The following is a 20793-nucleotide window of genomic DNA, read 5'->3' on the forward strand; positions in this document are numbered from 1 at the left end:
AAACTGTGATTTTTTTCTTGCACATGTTGACACAATATTTCACAATGTCATTCAGTGTCAAGCATGTGTTAATTCTGCGAGAATGTGACTACTACTATTATGATTTTTTTTTTTTTTTTTCGTTTTTACAAAGATTAATAATATTTAGATCTGTGGAATTTTTCATTGTAACCGTAAGTGTACAAGTAGTTAAGTCTTCATATAAATATATTTGATTTATTTATCATATTAACAGTCTTAATATTGTTACGATGGGATAACAAATATAGCTGCTTTTGAGACTAGAAGTCAAAAAGAGAAAAAGAAAGAGACAGAATACAGAAGTGAAAGGCATTCATTCCAGGGGAGCAATACGTATACCTAAAAACCTCACCAGAAAAGACAAAAAAATCTATTAAATATATAGTATATTATGAATATAAATATATATATAAAATTGTGTGTGCGTGTGTGTGAAAAAAAAGAACAAAAAACTTTTTTGGTAAAATAAAATATGATATATTCTATGAATGTCTAAAACTGAGATCTGTGTGCATACTGTTAGCAGTTTTGACTGCAGCATTATTTTCATGTTTATTTGTAACTTTGTATGCATGATTCATATCTAATATATGATATATTCATAATGCTCTGCCTTTTGGCTTTGTGTGCATTGCCTGTATGTGCTCATGTGGATGGATTTAGGATGACAGAGAAGGGTCAAAGGGAAGACCCAGGGGACTAAAGGAGGATTTGATACTCCACAGTTTTTACACACATATTTTGACATGACAAAGAAACATCCTTCTTCTAATTAATTCATTATTTTCCAGTTTACAACTATGGGACGAGTACAAAAACATGTATCCAAGGATACATGGAGTACCTTTATGATCAATCATCACTGCTGACGTCCCTTAAAGAGAACCTACATAGGCAGCTGTCTTTTAAGAAAATTCGTAAGACCATTTGAAATATTTTTATAGACAGCAACTCAATGTAAAGCACATAACAATAGCATTTGGCTAAGCTAACGAAGCAATACTAATAGCATGCAAGCATAAAAATACACAAATAAGTGAGATGAATTCATTTTTAAAATTATTTGATGAAATATATTTTTAATCAGTATTTCCCTGGATTTTCAGCATTCTGGGATCACTTTCTCTGGAGAGGCTCCCTTTGAATTTAGCCAAAACGAAGTATCTCAAAAGGCCTTAAAATGCTGTATAGGTAGTCGGCCCAGTGCCCTCACAAGCCTTCAGGAGACATGCATTTTTCACACGCACACACACAAATAGAGTAATTTGAAAGAAAGTAATGCATTAATGCCTGCGCCTTGCCCCAGGGAAGGACATGACTGAAAGAAACAATTCTCTAGTGTGTCACATTCAGTTTTATAAAAAAAAAAAAAAAATGCTGACTGAGGGGCCTCATTTATGTGTGCACTGCGTTTGTCCATTCACTCCCACACAGATATTTAGTCTTAGGCTTCCTATACATACCTTTCAGAGAAGTGTCAGGCAATAAAATGTCACCTGTGTGCCTGTCATCAATCTGAGTTATAGTTTGAATCAGCACCAACAGAGCTCCTGTCCAACCCACAAACAGCAGCAATAAAATACTCATGTTCAATGAAACACGATGTTGTCACGATCAAACTTTAATCACTTCTCACACAATTAACACAATAATAATAATAAAAATAATTATAAAACTAGTATTTTACTACAGTGGCCTAGAGAGCTCAACGCTCTGCAACTGAAGAAAACACATGTAAATAGAAAAACACCGCAAATTAAGAAAACATCTTCATCAGTTTCACAACACACGTGTGCTCCAAATATTCACAACACAACCAAGTACAGAAACGCGCTGCAGAAGTTCACAACACAACCAAATACAGAAACGCGCTGCAAATGGAACAGACCACAACAGAAATGTTTCCAGGGGACCCCAATAAGCGACGAACCCGGCTGGGACATGCTTATTGCTCGTGAGAATCCCTATGTCCTACTCCCTTCGAAGGGCAGACGGCAGACCCCTTGAAGTTGGGACTTTGGAGTGAGCAGGGCACTTGTGTGCCGTAGCCGTTTGGAACGCACTTGATGAAGCAACGAAAGACAATGTAATTTCCTCCTTATTTTCACCTGGGAAGTTTCCATGACAACGCAACATGGTGTCCATCAGCTGAATAGCTGTTATTACCAGAAATATCTTATTATTGCTGTTAACATAACTGTTGCAAAAAAATATATAAAAAACAAAAACTTGCCATCTCATCTTTGGACCCTGCATTACCTAACATTTCTTATGAAACTTATTTAAACATAACATGACAACATTTGTACAATGTAACTGATGTATAGATTAACATCTTTCCCTCATGTTCTTTTTCTCTATCTTTTTTATTTATTTATTTATTTTAGTTTTCAGCTCATTGTTCTTTTCTCATTAGTATTCTGATGGCATTAAACATAATACATTTTATATATTGTATACAAAGTTGTATGTCATACACATGTCATCTCTGTATGTTTAGCAAATAAAAATTAAATAAAAAAAAAAGCTGTAAGCACGTCCCAGTCGGGTTTATCACTTATTGGGGTCCCCTGGAAACATTTCCGTTGTGGTCTGGGCTATTTGCAGTGCATTTCTGTATTTGGTTGTGTTGTGAACTTTTGTAGCGCGTTTCTGTATTTCATTGTGTTGTGAACTTTTGCAGCGTGTTTCTGTAACCGTAATTTTACACAGAAAAACACAAACAGCTTAGGTGTGAAATTAAACAAATTTCATGCATCCACACCAACAGGTGTCAGTATAAAGATTCATCAAGACCAAAAGGATGAAGAGGAGCCAATAAAATGGAAGTTTGTTTATTGTGGCTTTTAGTTCATTGGTGTTTCCAAAATTCCATACTGTCTGACATTGAATGAGGAACGAACTTCGCTACCATTAAAAGGGTATGTTCTTTTGTCATGTGACCTACAGCCTCAGTTACATTGCTTAACTGTCAAAGGTTGTGTCCAAAATCGTATACTCTCTTGAGTAGGAACGTATATGGTATAAGTAGGTAATTATTTTGTATTTTAAATTAGGTAATTACTTCACGACCGCTAAAAAAGTATGTTCTATATAGTATGAGTGTGTGTAGTATGAATGTAATCTGGACGTAGCCTATACATTCGCCTTGCTGTCATTATCACGTGACCTACCAGCATAAGTTGCGTCACTTCACCACCATTCACAAAATCCTCTCCCGGTGCCTCATGGGATAGTAAAGTATTCATTGTATGCACATTTCAGAATCTCGCCGGAAGTAGTAGGTCACCTGAGTACTTTTTGCCTACTCTTTTATGAGTACTGTTAATTCAGACATACTTATTTTGTCACATACTGTTCTAATATACAGTAGGGAAGTATGCGATTTCGGATGCAGACATTGTGTTCACCACAGACCTTATTTTAGATATTTAACCAAAAAGCCATTTAAAAAAACAAAGACTTTAGCAATAGGAAAACAGAAGTGGTAAAATCCTGACTCTGAGGTTTGGCTTACAAAAATACACCATACCTGCAGAACTCTATTTACAACTCCTCTCCCATGGCCACATTAGATAGTAATGGGATTGTATGTGCACTTCAGAATCTGGGAAGAAGTAGTTGGTAGTAGCTTGTGTATTAGGTTTGAGGTCGTCATCTATATGTGTACTCCTAAAAGTTGACAAAATGAACTTGTGGCAGATTTACACACATAAAGCTTATAGACTTTCTCTTCTAGAAAACCAGGTCAAACATATTGATGATACATTCTGCATCATATGTTTGTTAGAAATGTATATGCAGTAAAAATGATCTGAATAAAAATGTCCTTTCTCCTTATACCTGCTTCCGACTAGCTTTAGCAAGTAGCAGTATGATTCACAACTGTGACGTGAACTATAGAGGCTACTAGCTATTTAAAGAAATACGTCATCACAAGAAAACAGTACTCGTTAAATATTTTCATGGGGTCTTTAGGATCAGGTGTCCTGTCCAATGCATTGGGATACCGTTAGTGATCATTAGCTGGCTGAAAGCGTATATGTCAAATGTAAGTGCAGAGTTTTTAGAGGTCAAACTAGCAAAGGCAGAGTTTAAAGATAGGCGAACATAAACAAGCTGTAACTCATCAGAAGATTCAGTTGCTGTGCCCTAAAGATTTATCTAGGTCACACTGAAGGTAAAGATACCTGATATGTAACCAAAGCTAAACTTATATAGAACACCCACTCCACTGGTGTCTGTCATAGTTTAGATGTTAATAAAATCAGCTATGCTGATGGTCAATATTCCTACGAGAGGTTTGGGTGCTCTGTAAGACAGGGGAACTGCACTTCTAATCCATGTTTGTGTTGCTTGCGTCCTCTAGAGCGCGATTGGCCACGCTCTAAATTTAGAGGAAGCAGGAGGGAGGAAATGAGATGAGTGGGATGAACAGGGAGATGGAAATCTGGAAGGAGGTCAAAAAAGAAAATGACATGTCTTTCTATGTGACAGTGAAAGAAAGAAACAAGGTATGAAGGCAAGGTGGTTAATGTTTTATTATATCAAATGTGCATTCATCCAAGTCAGAAGAAAGGTTGTGTTCACTCAATGATTGGCACGCTCAGTAATTCATCAAGAGAGCATGCCAAACATCCGAAACGGATGGATGGAAATAGGCAATAGAATCTCGGCTTCAGCATGGATGTCACTTCACATACTGTATATGACAAATACGGAAGTGCATGGATAGATGCAAATGCACAAAAAAAGATACAAAGATCTCTTTATTTATGGTTATGCATTAATATAATTTATTAAAATGCATGTGTACGTTAAGACCTTTCAAGTCAAAAATTATAGAAGTGTACACCTGAGAGCATATATAAAGATAATCACTGATAATGACTGACTAACAAGTTTATATATATATATATATATATATATATATATATATATATATAAATAATAAAATATACATGTAGCCCGGTTCCCCGAGAAGCGAATAACTGTGTCATGTCGTTCATGCTATAGGAACGTTTCCGTTTGAGCTAATGTCTGATGCACATGTGTACACATGCCAATCTGATTGGCCGAACGTGAGGATGCAGTGATGCAGCGTAGTGCAAATAGACACCTGAAATCAGTGTCATCAGATTCTTATTGTCTGAAGAAGGTGCACTGGCATGACCAGGGCGTGGAAATGTGACACAGTGTCTCGTTCCCTTCTCAAGGAAACTGTTACATACGTAACCTGAGACGTTTCCCTTCGGAGTGGAATTTCCTCATGGCATTGCAGCTTAAATACCATCACCGCCACGCAATGGGATAGTGCCTGCCTAACAAGGCCGTGTCTCTGCACGGACAGTTTTGGGGTTTTTGGACAGACCCTAGGGTTGAATCCGCATCCAGACTGTAGAACCTAGTAATAGCTTTGGAAGGCGCAACACTCCTAGTGGAGTGGACCCGAGGGATTAGTTCCTTGAATGCTACCGTTTGTCACTTGGCCTGTTATCTGTCCACAATGGCATTAATTGCATCACCAAACAAGCCAGAAGGTAAAATGTGTGCATCCCGGAGAAAGCCTTATCCCTCTCCTTGATCCATGTGAGGTTAAGCCACAGGTGCCGCTCCGTTACAATCATAGGAGCCATTGAACGACCAATGGCATGGTTGCACAGAACTTGGTTGCACAGAGGGCAAGATCTGTGGCCCAAGGGAGCTCTTTGACATCTATTTATGGTTTCAGTGACATACTATATTGCGTCGCTACGTCCTCACTTTCGGCCAATCAGATTGTTGTGTGTAGACACGTGCTTCAGACACTGGCTCATTGACGTTCCCATATTGTCAATGACTTGTTGCAGCATCGAAGTTCCAGCATAGTCTATATATATATATAATATTCATCAAATGAATCAGTGAACCAAAAACAAGAACCGAAAATAATGTTAATAACAGAACTTATGCCAAAAAGACAGAAAACATTTATTAATTTGGAATAATTTGCCTAGATTTGCAAGAAAAACACAGAGAGGCAAATTATCTGTTGAAAATGCCCATATCTTCATTGATGTCAGATGCCACTGCAGAGCTTCAAAAACTTTAATCCAGCCTGTAGCCTACAAATAATTAAAATAAATATGTATTCTTTTGTTTTATAAAAAGTTTTATAAAAAGTTTGCTTTTTAAACCAATGAATTCCTAGTTCGGAGTGTTGCATAATCCAGCCCAACTCAGTGGGAAAGCTATTTCTGTCATGCACCAGAGGCAGCCAACAATGAAAGTTTCTCATAATTATGATCTGCTTTCCTCTAACACTTTCAGTAACTGATTCTAGATCAGCATCAATGTCAGCGTTCACAATCGGAAGCAGCAGGAGCAGCAGCAGTAGATGTTGGGGCTTTTAATTAATGCTTTTGATTTGAGTTCATCTCTTGCTGTCATCAAGCGACCACATCCAGATGAAAAGGGCTGGTCAAAACCGGAGATGAATCAACTGGGCTTTTCATTGGCACTGTCAGCTGCAAGACTAAACCACAGAATAACAGAAAATTTGATTTTCAGTATGGCTGGAAGCACTATCATGTAACTGAAGTACCTCTTGAAACACTAAACTGCCCTCTGTCTGTGAATTTGACAACACATTTCTACAGTTTAAGCTGGTATGTATCTTTTTCAAATTTAAATTTCTCAGTATATGCTTCCGCAAATCAGCCAGAACAAATAAAGTTCCTGTAAATAATCATCACTTTATTTATGATTTATTGACAATGCTGCAGTTTTGTCCACAACAAAAAAAGAAAAGAAAAAGTGAGCGATCATGCTGTTTTTCAAATATGCAATGTGAGATTCCATGTGGTTGCTTCACGTCAAAGGCACTGCTGTTAATAAATAATCAGTGTCAACCGGCAGCAGAATAGATTCACTGATGTATCTCAAGCAGCTTTGTTGTGGATTTCAAGTGGTTCTCTTATTTCCTTCACCATGGGTACAAAAAATAACAGGGAGGCATGAAAGCTGATTACCACATTATGAAGGAGAAAAGGTAGGTGTTTTGGGTATGTACTTTGCCAAGACTAGGTCAAAGCTTACAAATGTCTGTAGAAATTTAAATATAAAAGCATAAATTAGCTTAATTTCTGTTGCCTACAATTGTAAAGTTACAATCCATTTCACTTTGCCTCTGGAAACCCAATCATGCCAATTAAGGCATTTACACCACAATTATATTTGAGCAAAATTCCAACATTATAGTCCTAGATTATATATATTATAATATGATCTTCAGAAAAGGTTAAATTAAACAGTATCCAAGGAAAGTATCCAAGGCCTCCTTTTCTAAACGACCCCTCCAGTATATAAAGCTAATCAAAATATACAGCATCAATTGTTATGCTATATTATATTTGTCATATAGAACATATATATTATATAATTTACAAACAAACTAATAAAAGGAATATTTCAACAACAACAACAAAAAAATGTAATATTGCACATGAGTTTTACACAAAGGATTATTGAGCTGTTTTGTTATATGAACTAATATGTATTAGTTTTTTAGGCCCAATAATCACTGAACCATTCCATCCTAATGGTACATATAATCTGTGAAAATGTCTGGGTCACCTTCTGTTACATTTCCAGAAGCATACTCTCCAGTGCCAACTCATCTATAATCACATTGCCAACCACTGTGTGGTTGTGTGTGTGTGTGTACAGTTCATGAATCCTTTTTTCCCAGATTCACCAGGATGCATGGGACTACTGTTGTTATCTGTTCCACATTATCAGTAGGATTCAGTGCAATCTGTATGAGAAGTACACTTCAGCCTCCACACCACTAGATGTCACTGTTCTTCTTAGGTAGGCACTTTTTCCATGGACTGTATGGAAGAACAAGGACCAAGAACAAGACCCCAGCAACAACAGCCAGAGCCCCTGCACAGCCCACACAAGTCACCGACCATGACATTTCATGGCGTAGAGGTATGGATTGGTCACTTGCTAAGAATAAAAGCACTGATTGGTGGAAAGTGATGAGACAGATGAAGATTAAGACACCTGTTGAGAGACAGAGGGGAAAAAATCAGATGTGTGAGTGAGAGCTTATGTTTCTTGGCTTTTATCAGGAATTTGGAATTGCCTTGCCTTTTCTGAACGACCCTACCGCATGTGCGTTAGCATACATTGTTGGCTAGTTCTGCTATTGCTCTCAATGTTACTTTATCCAAAGCTATCTCTGTTATATTTTTTGTAATCTTGCACTTTTTTGGCCAACCAGTTTCTTTATAAAAAAAAAAAAAGTTTTCTTCCAAGACCACAATGCTTTTTAAATTTGTTTGGATGTTGACATGCTGTATATAGAAATGACTACAGTGTAAATGCCATTTACCATAAATATCTGATATGGAAACACAGTGAAGGGAACCAACTGAACCATCTGTTACAGAATCAATGGTGAAATATGTAGGGGGGGTGAATTGCTGTTTCATGCATACTGAGTTTTTTACACTGTTAAAGAGTTGGATTCCCATGCTAAACATGGACAAAGTTTCAAAAGTTAAGTTGTACGTTTGAAGGAGTATTTTTGTTCCAAAAATACTCCTTCCGGTTTGTCACAAGTTTCGGAAAGTTTTTTTCGAGTATGGCTCTGTCTTACGTAAGATAGAGCGGAATTTCCTTATATGGGTCCTAAGGGCACTTCTCCGCGGCCGCGCGCGCACTCGCAGACCAGAGAGAGAAGAGAGCGAAAGCAGTACGTTACCTCAAAGCGCTATGCTCGGCTTTTAGGGAAGTCAATGTCACCAAAGAAGTGGGTTTTTGGTTGGCAGGGCAAGACAACCCTGCACAGATTCCCAAAGAACCCAGCGTTAAGGGAATAGTGGATGGAGTTTGTTTTTTCGAAGCATCAACGGAGGTTGTGCACGACTCTTTGTTCCCTGCATTTCGACGATGATTGTTTTATAAACAAAGCCCAGATCGACTTATTTGCAGATCGTCTAATGCTTAAGGATCGAGCAGTCACGGTGAGTAAACTACTTCAAATGTCTCTCTGTGTTGTTGTTAGATCAGTTAGCACAGCTATAGCACACCGCCCACACGGCCCGCCCCCAGCCGCTCGGTTTTTTCCGGAAAGACTCGGTACAGCCAATCTTTCACCTCTAAATATAATAAAACTAAAGACGTTTTGGAGATATGAAGGATGCAATACTACTCTATAGGTACTCAAGATTAACAGGAGATTGAGTGAAAATGAGCATTTCACCCCCCCTTTAAGAATTGACACCGTTTTCATTTGTATGTGATTTGGCCATTCATTTACACGACTTCATTCACATGACAACTTTTGAAAATGGGTTTCAAAGTACAAGTTTTAAAGATACCATTATCGTCTCCATGTAAACTCCAAAAACGCGAATTTGTGAAAACGGTGACGTCATGCGTATTACGTGTTCAGTCTATAGGAATGTAGTTTTTCTTTCACATTGTAACCTCGCCATTTATTTGCTAGTCTCGAGTAGCCAGACCTTCTGCCATCAGTCTGACTCCATCACAGCTTTCATTGGCAGCTTCCGTCTGACTGACATTCAAAGCAACCAATCACAGTTCGTTTTGTTCCGCGTCATGTTTTGGGGCGTGAAAATGTAAAGTATGACCCTATTATTGTATGTCCCTACAATAACAGACCGGCATGCATCTAATACATTTTTCATTCAAGAATGTTGTGCAAGTTTACTGCAAAAATGGAGCCGCGAACTTCACACACTTTTGAATATCCACTGTTTAGTTGATCCTTGTAGGATATCATTGTCACAGTTGTAAACACGACAGCTTTCTTATTCCGTAAGGGGGTTTGCCTTCATGACAGCTTTGTTTCCAGGCAGACCGTTAAAGAACGCGACACACACGTCTCCCGGAAATCCTGTAGAACTCAACCAATCAGATGACGACTTCGAAACTCCTGAAGTTTTTCCGGTTAAGTGTGCCATATGTATCAGACGTTTAGCAAACGGTCTGTGGGTGTGATGTCTGAGGCTGAGACTAACTACTTGCCAACATACTGCCAGCTTGCATAATACAGCGTTTTAGTCGTTTTTGCAGATCTGTGTGAAAGGGGATCGTTTTGACAATAATGTTGTCTGTACGCGAAGAATACAAAAGAAAAAATTTACATTTTTAGTGCATCATTGTCATGTAAACGCATCCTTTGCTCATATAGTATTAGCTCAATTGGTGAAGTATGGTAATACACATATTGGCAAAATGTATACCTTAAATGCACTGAAAGTTATTTTGGATAAATCAGGTTCAGCATCAGGTAAAAAGCATGTGTACTATGTAGTTGAAAGATGTTAGCCAATAGCATAATAATGTTACCTGACAGTATGAAGCAAGCTGCGGCTGGCTTCAAGAAGAACTGAACACCTTTGCTTACTGCCATGATAACGCACATAGCTCCCATCACCATCAGGAAAAGACTAATGATAGCTAACATAGCCGATGCTACTGTCAGATCTGAAGAGGGAAGAAGGTTTTAATCAGCAAATAGCAATGATATGATGGCATAATGCACACATCTGCTGAGCTGAATTAACAGACAGAAAATGGTTTGATTTAAAAGTGGTTTTTAGGTGGTTTGTCATCATGTTTAGATGGTTTGGCTGAGGTTTTTTCTGTGGCTGTCAATTTCAAGACACTCGTGTACTGAAAGAGTTGGGAATTTTAATGACATTTCTTAAAATGTCTTTTTAATTAGCACAATATTGCCTTTAAATATGATGCAGATGTTCTTATAAAATTGGGTAACGTTTACAATAAGGTTCTATTAGTTAATGCATTAACTAACATTAACAATGAGCAATACCGTATTTATTTATCTTTGTTAATGTTAATGAAACTACAACTGTTCATGTCAGCTCAAGTCCACTTTATAATATTAACAGATGAGATACAGCTTTTGAATTTAAGAATGGATTAGTAAATGTTGAAATTAACACTAAGAATAATCATTTCATTCAAGTTAACAAATGAAACCTTATTGAAAAGTGGTAGGCTACTGTTGGAAATGTAATGTTTCATTCATTTCCTTCATTTTATTCGTATTATTATTCATGCTATTTTTCGTTGCTCATACAACATTTAAGGATCATATTTTGGTTAAAAATGTATAAATGGAGTCAGCGCTCAGTGACGACCTAAAGAAAGACACATTAGTGCTAGGAATCTAAAGACAAAGAGGGGGATGTGCGATGACTCACCCTTTTCTGGCGTTTTCTGAAATAGGACAATGTTTTCTCCAGTGGTGTAGAACTTAAAGAAGGTGCAATTGGATTCTATAATGGGATCCAGGAAGGTGATGTTATTCTAACGGATTATTCATAATGCTTTCACTCCAGTTGAGACATTATGGGACATTTTCTCTTACCTCCCTGTAAGTGCGAAGGCCCACAGATCTCCTGCTTTGGGTCCGTATCTGACACCCAGAACGTCTTGGTGCAGCATTTCCATAAGCCATAATGTGCTACCAGACAAGTCTGATTGTTGTAGAAGCTCTTGGGTGGTGTAAGTTCCACCCAGAACTCTGTGCCCACCCCGAGCACAGTGAGCATAATGCCGGTTACAGCCAAGAATAACGTCATCTTGATTTTGCCCTCTTGGCTTTCGCTGATTCCATCTCCAGAATTGGGGTGTGTTCTATGTCGCCGCTTGCGTCCGCCGCCCCGTGATCCCACAAACCCTTCCAGCGCACAGGAAGGTTGGTGTACCCCAACAGATGCATTCCCTGTCCTTACCTCTTCATCCTGCACGATGAACGTGGACCACATGATTGATTTGCAGCTTCAGAGATCCGAACAAGTGAATGAGAGGCAGCAGCTTATTTTGAAAGGACATTTAAGTCTTCTTAGATGATTGAGGACAAAATAATCAGATGAGAGGACAAACAAAGACAGTTAGTGCTGGAGAAGTCTGAGTTAGATTGATCCAGCAAGATAAATCTAGGTCAGTCTAATGTGTTTCACATGTAGAGGTGTGGAAGGCTTTGTCAGAAGAAGATGCAGCTGAGGATGTTAATTATGGAGGCGTTAAGGCCAGATGGACAGCTGAAGGATGCTGGGAACTGCAGGCATTGCCCATTCACACAACTGAGTGCTAATACAGCTTGAAGATGTGAATGATGATGAGGAGGTGATGAAGTCAGGGGTTGGTCAGACTGGTTACTCTAAAAATTAAGAATATGATTAAAACAGTAAATCAAACTTAAGCACAGTTTTATGAAATGGAAGAACATGTTTATCATGATGACTAGACTTGAGTATACCACCAGCTACCCCACGATATGTAAGACATTATTTTTGTTCATACAATGGAAGCTCGTGGTAACCAAAACTATTTGGTAACCAGCATTCTTCAAAATGTCTTATTTTCTGTTCTGCATATAAATTTATATATTCATGTTTGAGTTTCTTAGTTAATCTTCTAGTCTGTTAATTAGTTCAGTTCTCCTCCGTTCTCTCCCTCACTCAAAAAAATAAGCTGTTGAACGAACTTAATTAAATTAAGGAAAGGTTTTCCACGAAATTGAATTACATTTTTCCAACAAAATCGAATTAGTTTGAAATAATTTGTTGTAATCTTGTTGTATGAATTTAAATTAATTTAGTTATTCCTACTAGAAAAAGTTTTGTCAGGTTAACTACATTTAGTTTTTGTCCTGCCTTAAATCACCAACATTATAATTTTAGCTAATTTGACTCTACGGTCACTTCTAATGATAGACACTACTAGTGTTCAATTGAATTAAAGCCATTTTTTACATAGTAATAGGCTATAATATTAAATATTACTTGTACAGTTCTGCGAGTGAGGTTTACGCATATAGTGTATACTGAGTGCCCACAGCCTGAACACAAAGTTTAATGTACATAGTGTAATACTGAGCCCACAGCCTAAACACAGTCGCACTCTTCTGCATAATGGTAACCACAAAATTCAAAAACATTACAGAAAGTCCTCTAAGTTTCTAACATAACTGACCTTTAAACACTAACATTAACTAACAACATCTTTCCATTTACTGAAAAACACATAAAATAACACTTTTTCCCTAAATTGAACCTCTTAATGCAGTCCCTTGCAAAGCATGCTGGGAACTACAGATCCACTGCCCAGTTAGATGTCAACAACAATGATTCATGTAGTTTTCACACAAATGAATTACGTTGATTGAACACAATTAAATTAAGTTGTGACAACATTAAACAATCGTGTTACTTTTGCTTATTTTAATTAATTATTTTAACAAGAGGCCAAAATTCATTTTTTGAGTGACATCCGGTTAAGACGAATGAAAAATATTCATGTTGACTCAATTAAAAAAACTTTGGTAAACCAAATTTTTTACAAATTACATTGATTACATTTAATGAAATTAAGCTGGAATCATTTCTATGAAGGGTTGTGTCGTATATGCTCATTTTAATTAATGAAATTGAACAAAGAGTTAAAATCATTTTTTTGAGTGCTGTTTGTCTCCATGGTTTCTAATTGATTGGGTTCCTCAGTTCAGGTGTCTCTATTTAGTTTCTCCTCATTCGCCCTCGTTAGTTCTTTGTTGCGTTATTAGTCGTGTTAAAGGAATAGTTCACTTCAAAATGAAAATTCTGTCAATTTACTCACCCTCAAGTTGTTTCAAACCTGTATGAATTTCTTTCTTCTGCTGAACACAAAAGAAGATATTTAGAAGAATGTTGGTAACCAAACAGTTGATGGACCCCATTGACTTGTATAGTATTTTTTTCCTACTATGGAAGCCAATGGGGTACATCAACTGTCTGGTTACTCATTTTTGAAGTGAACTATTTTGTTGTGTAGTGCTTTCTTCTGTGAATTCCTGTGTTTTGTTTGGCAAATTATATTTCACAAGTTCACACTTGCATATAATTAAGTAGAGTAAGTGTTATGCATATTTGGCGTGCAGTCTGGGGGGAGGGCTCTGAGCTCGGAATTTGGCCCGAACCCAGTGGGAGTTTTTATTTACCCAGTGTATTATTATTACCCCGTTGTGATAAGAATAGTTAGGACTACAAGTGAGGAGATGGGGCGGTGGAGGGATACTGATAAACTGTCGACGAACAGAGGCCAGTCTGCTGTATGTATATATATATACCTCTTATCGTTGAGTTGATTACCTGAATACGCTCCTCTCGTGTTAATCAGGTTAATTATTTGAATGTGCTCCTCCCGAACTTTGTTAATAAAACATCATATATATGAACGGGGCTAAAGGCGCACCTGGGTAAAAGGCGCATTTGACTTTGTTCTCTTTTAAACCACTAGATGGAACAAAAATTCAGCTTAGCACTTTTCTTAAAGTGCCCCTATTATGGATTTTTGAAAATGACCTTTCATGTAGTCTGTAACATAGCTCTAAGTGAATGCAAACATCCTGCAAAGTTTTAAATCTGAAAGTGCACCGTATATAAAGTTATTGTCTTTCAAAAGTAAGAGTCGACTCTGAGTCAATTAAATTAATTGTTTTTCAAACAAGTCATAAGCCGTTTCGTTGTGACGTCAAGACGAAACATTAGCATATTGCCCGCCCACTTATTGCACGCAGACACCAGGGTAAACTTGAACCTCAAACCTGCAGCTGATTCCTGTGGATACTGGATAGCATCATGTCGAGAAGACGCTGTGCTCTACAATGTGAAGGTGAAGCCAGTTTTTTCACTGCCCAAGGATGAGCATGTGAATAATCAGTGGTTAAAATTCATCTTTACCACGATATCACAGCAGTATAATCCTAAACTTTTGCTGTGTTTCCTTTATTTTACTGACGACTGCTTCTCAAATCTCAGAGTTCAATGCAGGATTCGCAAACCGCTTGCTCTTGAAAGATGGTTTTCAAAATACTTAGTTTTGAGTTTTATATTGTGTAGGTCTCCTGCTAACAAGTTAACTCACATTATTACTGTCTTAACTGAAATACTTCTGCTAATCAGCTGTGGGCCACTGTTACCTAAAACTGTGTCAATTAATGCAGATCGTCTGTCGTTCTCACTGCTTTGAGGAAAGATTAAGCATGGAGCAAGATTTGTTTTACCAGCGTTTATGCTACATCAGTCATTCACGCTAGAGCTCGGCTAATATGCACTGATAATATGTTATTGATACAGTTTCCATGTTCACCCCAATAAATTAGAATATGTAAAAGTATGGTATTTGGGGTAAAAAGTGCATCTGCTGTTGGGGCTAAAGGCACAATAATTAACATGATAATAAATAGCTGGCTGACCTTTCCATTTACTGACATGGCATTATTAGAATCAGATGGTAAATATCATATATTAAGTTGGGTGTCCTCCTTAGAGATAATCACCAAATTTATAAAGAATTTTGAAGAAAACAAAATTGTATCACGGTTTCCACAAAAATGCTAAGCAGCACAACTGGTCAACATGTTAATTTGATTTTTGATCAAATAAATGCAGCCTTGATGAGCATAAGACTTTTTAAAACTCTTTAAAAACTTGAAAAAATAAATCATATCAACTCCAAACTATTGAACGGAAACGTGTATATACTTGCATGGCTTCCCTAAGCAAATGTAGGTATTTATCAAGATGAATGTTTTTTTTTTTTTTTTTTTTGCTGATCGTCATGTCACAACAAACCCTGTTTTTTGATTTGGTCTTACTATAGAGCCCTTCAGCAACACCCACAAAAAAAAAAAAAAGAAATTGTTGACCATTATTTAAAAAAAAAATAATAATATCAGCAAAAACATTTACTTGTTTGACTTTTAATACACTCAAAAAATAAGCCTTTTTTCGAGATTTAAGCATTTCAATTAATAGTAAAATTCCATCATATTAAATAATCCTTACATATTTTTTACATAAGTATTATTCAATTATATTTGATGGAATTTTACTATTAATTGAAATGCATAAATCTTAAAGTGCCCCATTATGTTTTTTTTCTAATATTCCCTTTCATGCAGTGTGTAATATAGATGTTAGTGAATGTAAATGGTCTGCAAAGTTGTAAAGTCGAAAGTGCACGATAAATAAAGTTATTGTCTACCAAAATAAAATATTGACTCTGAACTGCCATGACGTCACTAGCTAATGCATTTGCATAATGCACGCCTATGTACCCTAACAGTACCCAGTTTATTTGGACCAGCTTGCTCCTCAGAATCACAACCTGTAAGTATGATTAATTATTGATGTATATATTTTCTACCAGGTGTTCAAAATGCGTAGTTTTGTGTTTTATTTTGTGTTGGTCTTCTGCTAACCGGCTAACTCATGTTATTACTGTCTTACTGAAATAGTTCTGCAAATCAGCTCTCGGACACTATTACCTAAATCTATTAATGCAGATTGTCTGTCGTTCTTACTACTTTGAGTAATGATGAAGGATTGAGCAAGATTTGTTTTACAAACGTTTGTTAGATCAGTCATTCACATTAGTGCTCGGCTAACGTATGCGCTGTTATTGACGCAGTTCCCACGTTCACCGCAATAAATTAGAAATATAAACATCGGTTTGTTGATGGACATACACTTGTTAATGCTGATTGAGGAATTACAGCTGCAACATCTCATAATGTACGTCAAACTGAATAGTGTATCACTGAGAAATGTCCTGCTCAAGTAGTCCTTATGATGGAGGATCAGGTTGAATAACTAGTTCTTCCAATGTTTCATCTTCGGACTCGCGCTCGGATTGATATAGTAAAATCGACGTCATCGTTGCTGTCTGAGCTGAAGTTCAGTTGTGGTAATGGCGACAGGCGCTGTAAGTGGTAGACCAATCACAACAGATTGGGTCATCTGGCCAATCAGAGCATGTAGCTTGTGGAAAGGAGGGATTTAGAGAGACTGAATCATCTGACAAGTCATTTGAGAATCATTGAAAAATGTCTCAATGTGCAATGTATATTATGAGAAAATGAAAGTGTTTTTTGACCTTTGATGCATGTAAAGCTGTTGTAGGATCTCCAAAACAAAATTAGGAACCTTTAAAATAGCATAATGGCTTAATTTTTTTTGTGTGTAGTAACAATGTAACAAAGTTAATCTTACAATTTATTTGAATGCTTTTTGTACCATGTATGCTGCAATAAAGCTAATTTCTCTGGATATATAATGCGATATCATCTATCTAAAAATATTTAATGTAGTTCTTTATTGACTTGGTTAAATTAGCTTGCAGACAGTATTAACCAAAATATTTCAGATGTGAACAACAGCATATTTGAAAGAAAAACAGGACATAATACTTCCAAAATATAGTATATAGAGAGAGAAAAAAAAAACATTAAACATGACTTGATGGTCAAACATTCCAGGGTATATTAGTAATAAAGAAAGCACATAAGCTCCAGACTGACAAGAATTAAATGTAGCTTTACAGCGTTGACAAAGCAAGCAAGTACTTCTACAGTGAATCACAACAGCACAAACAAGCAGCTGACCTGTCGAGTGTCGAATACGTGAAGGCCGGTTTGCAGAGGGGTTTTCTCTGAGACGGAAAGAAAGTACGTAAGAGGGGTTTAAAGAGGGAGGACTTCAATATGGCACACCACTAGTTGGGGGGTGGGGGTTGTTTGCGTCTGAAAAAGATCACGCCCATGTCCGGGTATGATGATATCAATGATTTTTTTAGGTTTGTTGGCACAGAGTTCCGTGTCTGTCTGTCAATTGTTAATTCATGGCTGCCCTGCTGACTGTGTCTGATAGATTTCAGTGTGCGTCTCCATGCCAGTGTGATGGTTGTATCTCCTTGCGTGAGTACGAGTGTGAGCATTTCTTGATTCTATTTTAGAAAGCCACCTGTTAATGATATTAAAAAGCATGGCACTGAGCCCACTGAAGAGTTGAGGTTACACTACAGCATGTATGCCAGTGGGTGTTTGATTCTGGGAAAATGAGGCCTGGAATCCTGAAGCAGTGTCAGTATTTCAAGTTTTGAAGTTTACTATAAGTATTGGTTAAGACTGTGGAAGATTTACTACTTTTACTACAGTGTCTATACAACAAAATATTTAAAATCATTTTATTATTATTATTATTATTATTATTATTATTATTACATTTAATATTTCAATTATTTAGACTTTATTTAAAACTGGTTTTGGTCAATTGGACCTGTAGATCTGCTAAAACAATCCAGGTATTTTATTATAATTATTATAATTATTTTATTATTTAGAATTTATTTTATTTGTTACGAAATTATTTGTATTGTTAATATTTGTATTGTTAATTTAATTTGAATGTTTTTGTTCTATTTTAAAAAAAATCACTAAAGCCATTTTTTATTATTTAGACTTTATTTTATGATTTTGTGAGGAATTAATTGTATAATTAAATTTGGGTGTTATAAAATTGTCAGATCTTCAAGTTTGCTAAAACAATGACTATGAATATATTCAATTTTATTTAATTTTATTTAATCTTATTAAATTAAATTATTTTGCTAAAGCCATCATTAAATTTCATTTAATGTATATCATTTAAAATTGGATGTTATATTGGATGTAATATCATTACATTTGGGTGTTATAAAATTGGAGTCAGACCTTCAAGTTTGCTAAAACAATGATTACATACAGTAACTACCTGGCTAATATTCAATAGCCCATAAGTAATTTTATTTGATGAAAGATTACGAAGAAACTAATCAACTCTTTACAATAAGACCATGAACACATATTAAAAAAGTAAAGTGTCAATTTCACCAAATGGTAATGGAGAACCGGGCAACAGATTTGCTTGCCAAGAACACAAACAGAAACGTCCTTGATGCCACAATGTAAGATTTCACTGACAAATAGTTAAGTAGAGTGGTTAAGGTTGCTATTTACAGATGCTATTTAAATGTGAGTTATGTGTATTAGCCAAATTTAAAGTCCCCTTTTGATGTCATGGGGACATGTCAAGTGAATTATGACCGTGGATGTGCATGAGGGGCGCCCACAGTGTCCTACAGGTGAAATAAATACATTTACATTTGCATTTATTCATATGAGAATTTTACGTAGTGTTCTTCAAGTGAAAGAAAGATGTGTATTTGTCTTTTTTACTATGTCTAGAACTATTCTGGTTAATTTCATGAATTCTCAGGCAGTTAATTCATGGGGTTATGAGACAGTGATGTCATTTTAATCATAGGCTAACAACACACAGGTAATTGCGGGTAATTCAGTCGTCACGCGTATTATGTGCTATTCTGTACTCAATAAGACTTCAACCATTTACTCATGAAATTTAAAGGGGTGGTTGATTTTGATTTCACTTTTCTAACTTTAGTTAGTGTGTAATGTTGCTGTTTGAGCATAAACAACATCTGCAAAGTTACAACCCTCAAAGTTCAAAGCAAAGGGAGATATTTGCCTTTAAAGAAAAGGACTACAACAAACAATTCCTCCAGGGTTAGTGACATCACTAACCCTAAAATTTACATAAACCCCGCCCCCGGGAACACGCAGTCCATGTTGAGAAGAGGAAAAGTTGTTGTATAAGATCACATTTGTGAGTCAGCTCAAACTTTAGCATCAGTCTTTTCACATGCAATAGAAAGTCACTCTGTGTGCATCTCACAACAGTTCCTATATGAGTGATTTATAGATTACCATGACAGAATATGCTAATTGAAGATAGTTAACTCCACATCAGCAACATAAATTCATCAACTAACCATTCAGAGACGTCCTGTTGCATTCTACATGTTGTCACTTCTTCTTGAGTCTCTCCATCTTTGTCTGACTCCATTTTAACATTAAAGGCAGAACAGTTTCTGTCATTTTAGTGTGTCTGCGTGAGGTAATCGCAGCTGTTAACACACATGAGCTCTTGAAACCCCGCCCTCTGCAGCAGCTCATTTGCATTTAAAGGGCCAGGCACAAAACGGTGCGTTTTTGCAAACCCTCAAAAAGTGACAACTTTAACATGCTATATAAAAATATCTGTGGGGTATTTTGTGCTAAAACTTCACACACACACTCTGGGGACATCAGAGACTTATTTTACATCTTGTGAAAAGGGCATTTTACCACCCCTTTAAGTTTAAATAAAAAGACAATAAAATTTCCCACAATTCGCTTTAGCTCACAAATAGCTCATACAAAGAGATAAGACAAGAGATAAGCTATTATTTATCACTATATCAGTATAAAAAGTCATGATTTTCTCTGTTTTGAAAAGTTTTTCCCCAATTTGAATCTGAATGAGATAAAATATTTTTATGGGAAACAGATGTAAGTAGAAGACACAAATGCTCATTCCTTAAATGACTGCCAATTATTAAAAAGGTCAAGATTTGGCTGGTTAGCCTATTAACCTGCTCGCTATCCTGGTTAGCCTGTCAGTGTCACTTGGCATAAATTAGATATCTTTCGAAAGCTTAAACACTCAAAATTCATCCTGTGAAAACCTTTAAAACCCTTAGGTTAAATTTGTGATCTGTTCAAATTTTGAAAACAACTTGGTTAGACATATGGCTTTGATTTTTCTAATCATTTTAAAGTCCAAATGATTTTCCAAAATACCTATTTTGTATAAAAAAAATATTTTATTTTAGTATGTTTGCTTTACTGTCAACTTTAAACTTCTATAAAAATTTTTTACACTTTCCTTTTTTTGAAGTGCTGAACTGAGTGTCTTCTTTAGAAAGAGACCAACTTGTATTCCAAAGCATTATTAAAACGACCATTTAAGTTCGGATCTAAGCTCAAAAAGGGGGGTGACGGTTAGCAAAACGACAGCCTCAGTC

The 20793-nt window shown here is 36.4% G+C and overlaps 1 protein-coding gene across 3 annotated transcripts; it reads right to left on the minus strand.

The window, feature by feature from the left end:
- Positions 1-6390: 6390 nt before the first annotated feature.
- Positions 6391-19824, minus strand: cacng6a (calcium channel, voltage-dependent, gamma subunit 6a). 3 transcript variants are annotated; one of them, XM_079879483.1, is made up of 6 exons: positions 19720-19824; positions 17495-17541; positions 11435-12229; positions 11268-11342; positions 10387-10524; positions 6736-8070 (listed from the first exon to the last, which is right to left on the minus strand). In XM_079879483.1, the coding sequence occupies exons 3-6, from the start codon at positions 11832-11834 to the stop codon at positions 7850-7852; spliced, it is 834 nt and encodes a 277-aa protein (XP_079735609.1). In that variant the 5' UTR covers positions 11835-12229; positions 17495-17541; positions 19720-19824; the 3' UTR covers positions 6736-7849. The 3 variants fall into 3 exon arrangements, with proteins under 3 accessions (XP_079735607.1, XP_079735609.1, XP_079735608.1); XM_079879481.1 differs by lacking the exons at positions 17495-17541; positions 19720-19824 and adding an exon at positions 6391-6535 and having other exon boundaries at positions 7881-8070; positions 11435-11981; XM_079879482.1 differs by lacking the exon at positions 19720-19824 and having other exon boundaries at positions 17495-17622.
- Between the last annotated feature and the right edge of the window lie 969 nt (positions 19825-20793).

The sequence above is a fragment of the Squalius cephalus genome (genome assembly GCF_949319135.1).
Source record: "Squalius cephalus genome assembly, chromosome: 8".
NCBI lineage: Eukaryota > Metazoa > Chordata > Actinopteri > Cypriniformes > Leuciscidae > Squalius > Squalius cephalus.

Bases quoted from the DNA above. Each gene is read 5' to 3' on its own strand.
- cacng6a (XM_079879481.1), bottom strand. From the start codon at position 11,834: ATGTGGTCCACGTTCATCGTGCAGGATGAAGAGGTAAGGACAGGGAAT. The intron at 10,525-11,267 runs GTGAGTCATCGC...TTCCCTCTTCAG, and splicing joins TCAGAAAACGCCAGAAAAGG to ATCTGACAGTAGCATCGGCT. The intron at 8,071-10,386 runs GTAACATTATTA...GTCTCTCAACAG, and splicing joins AGCTTGCTTCATACTGTCAG to GTGTCTTAATCTTCATCTGT.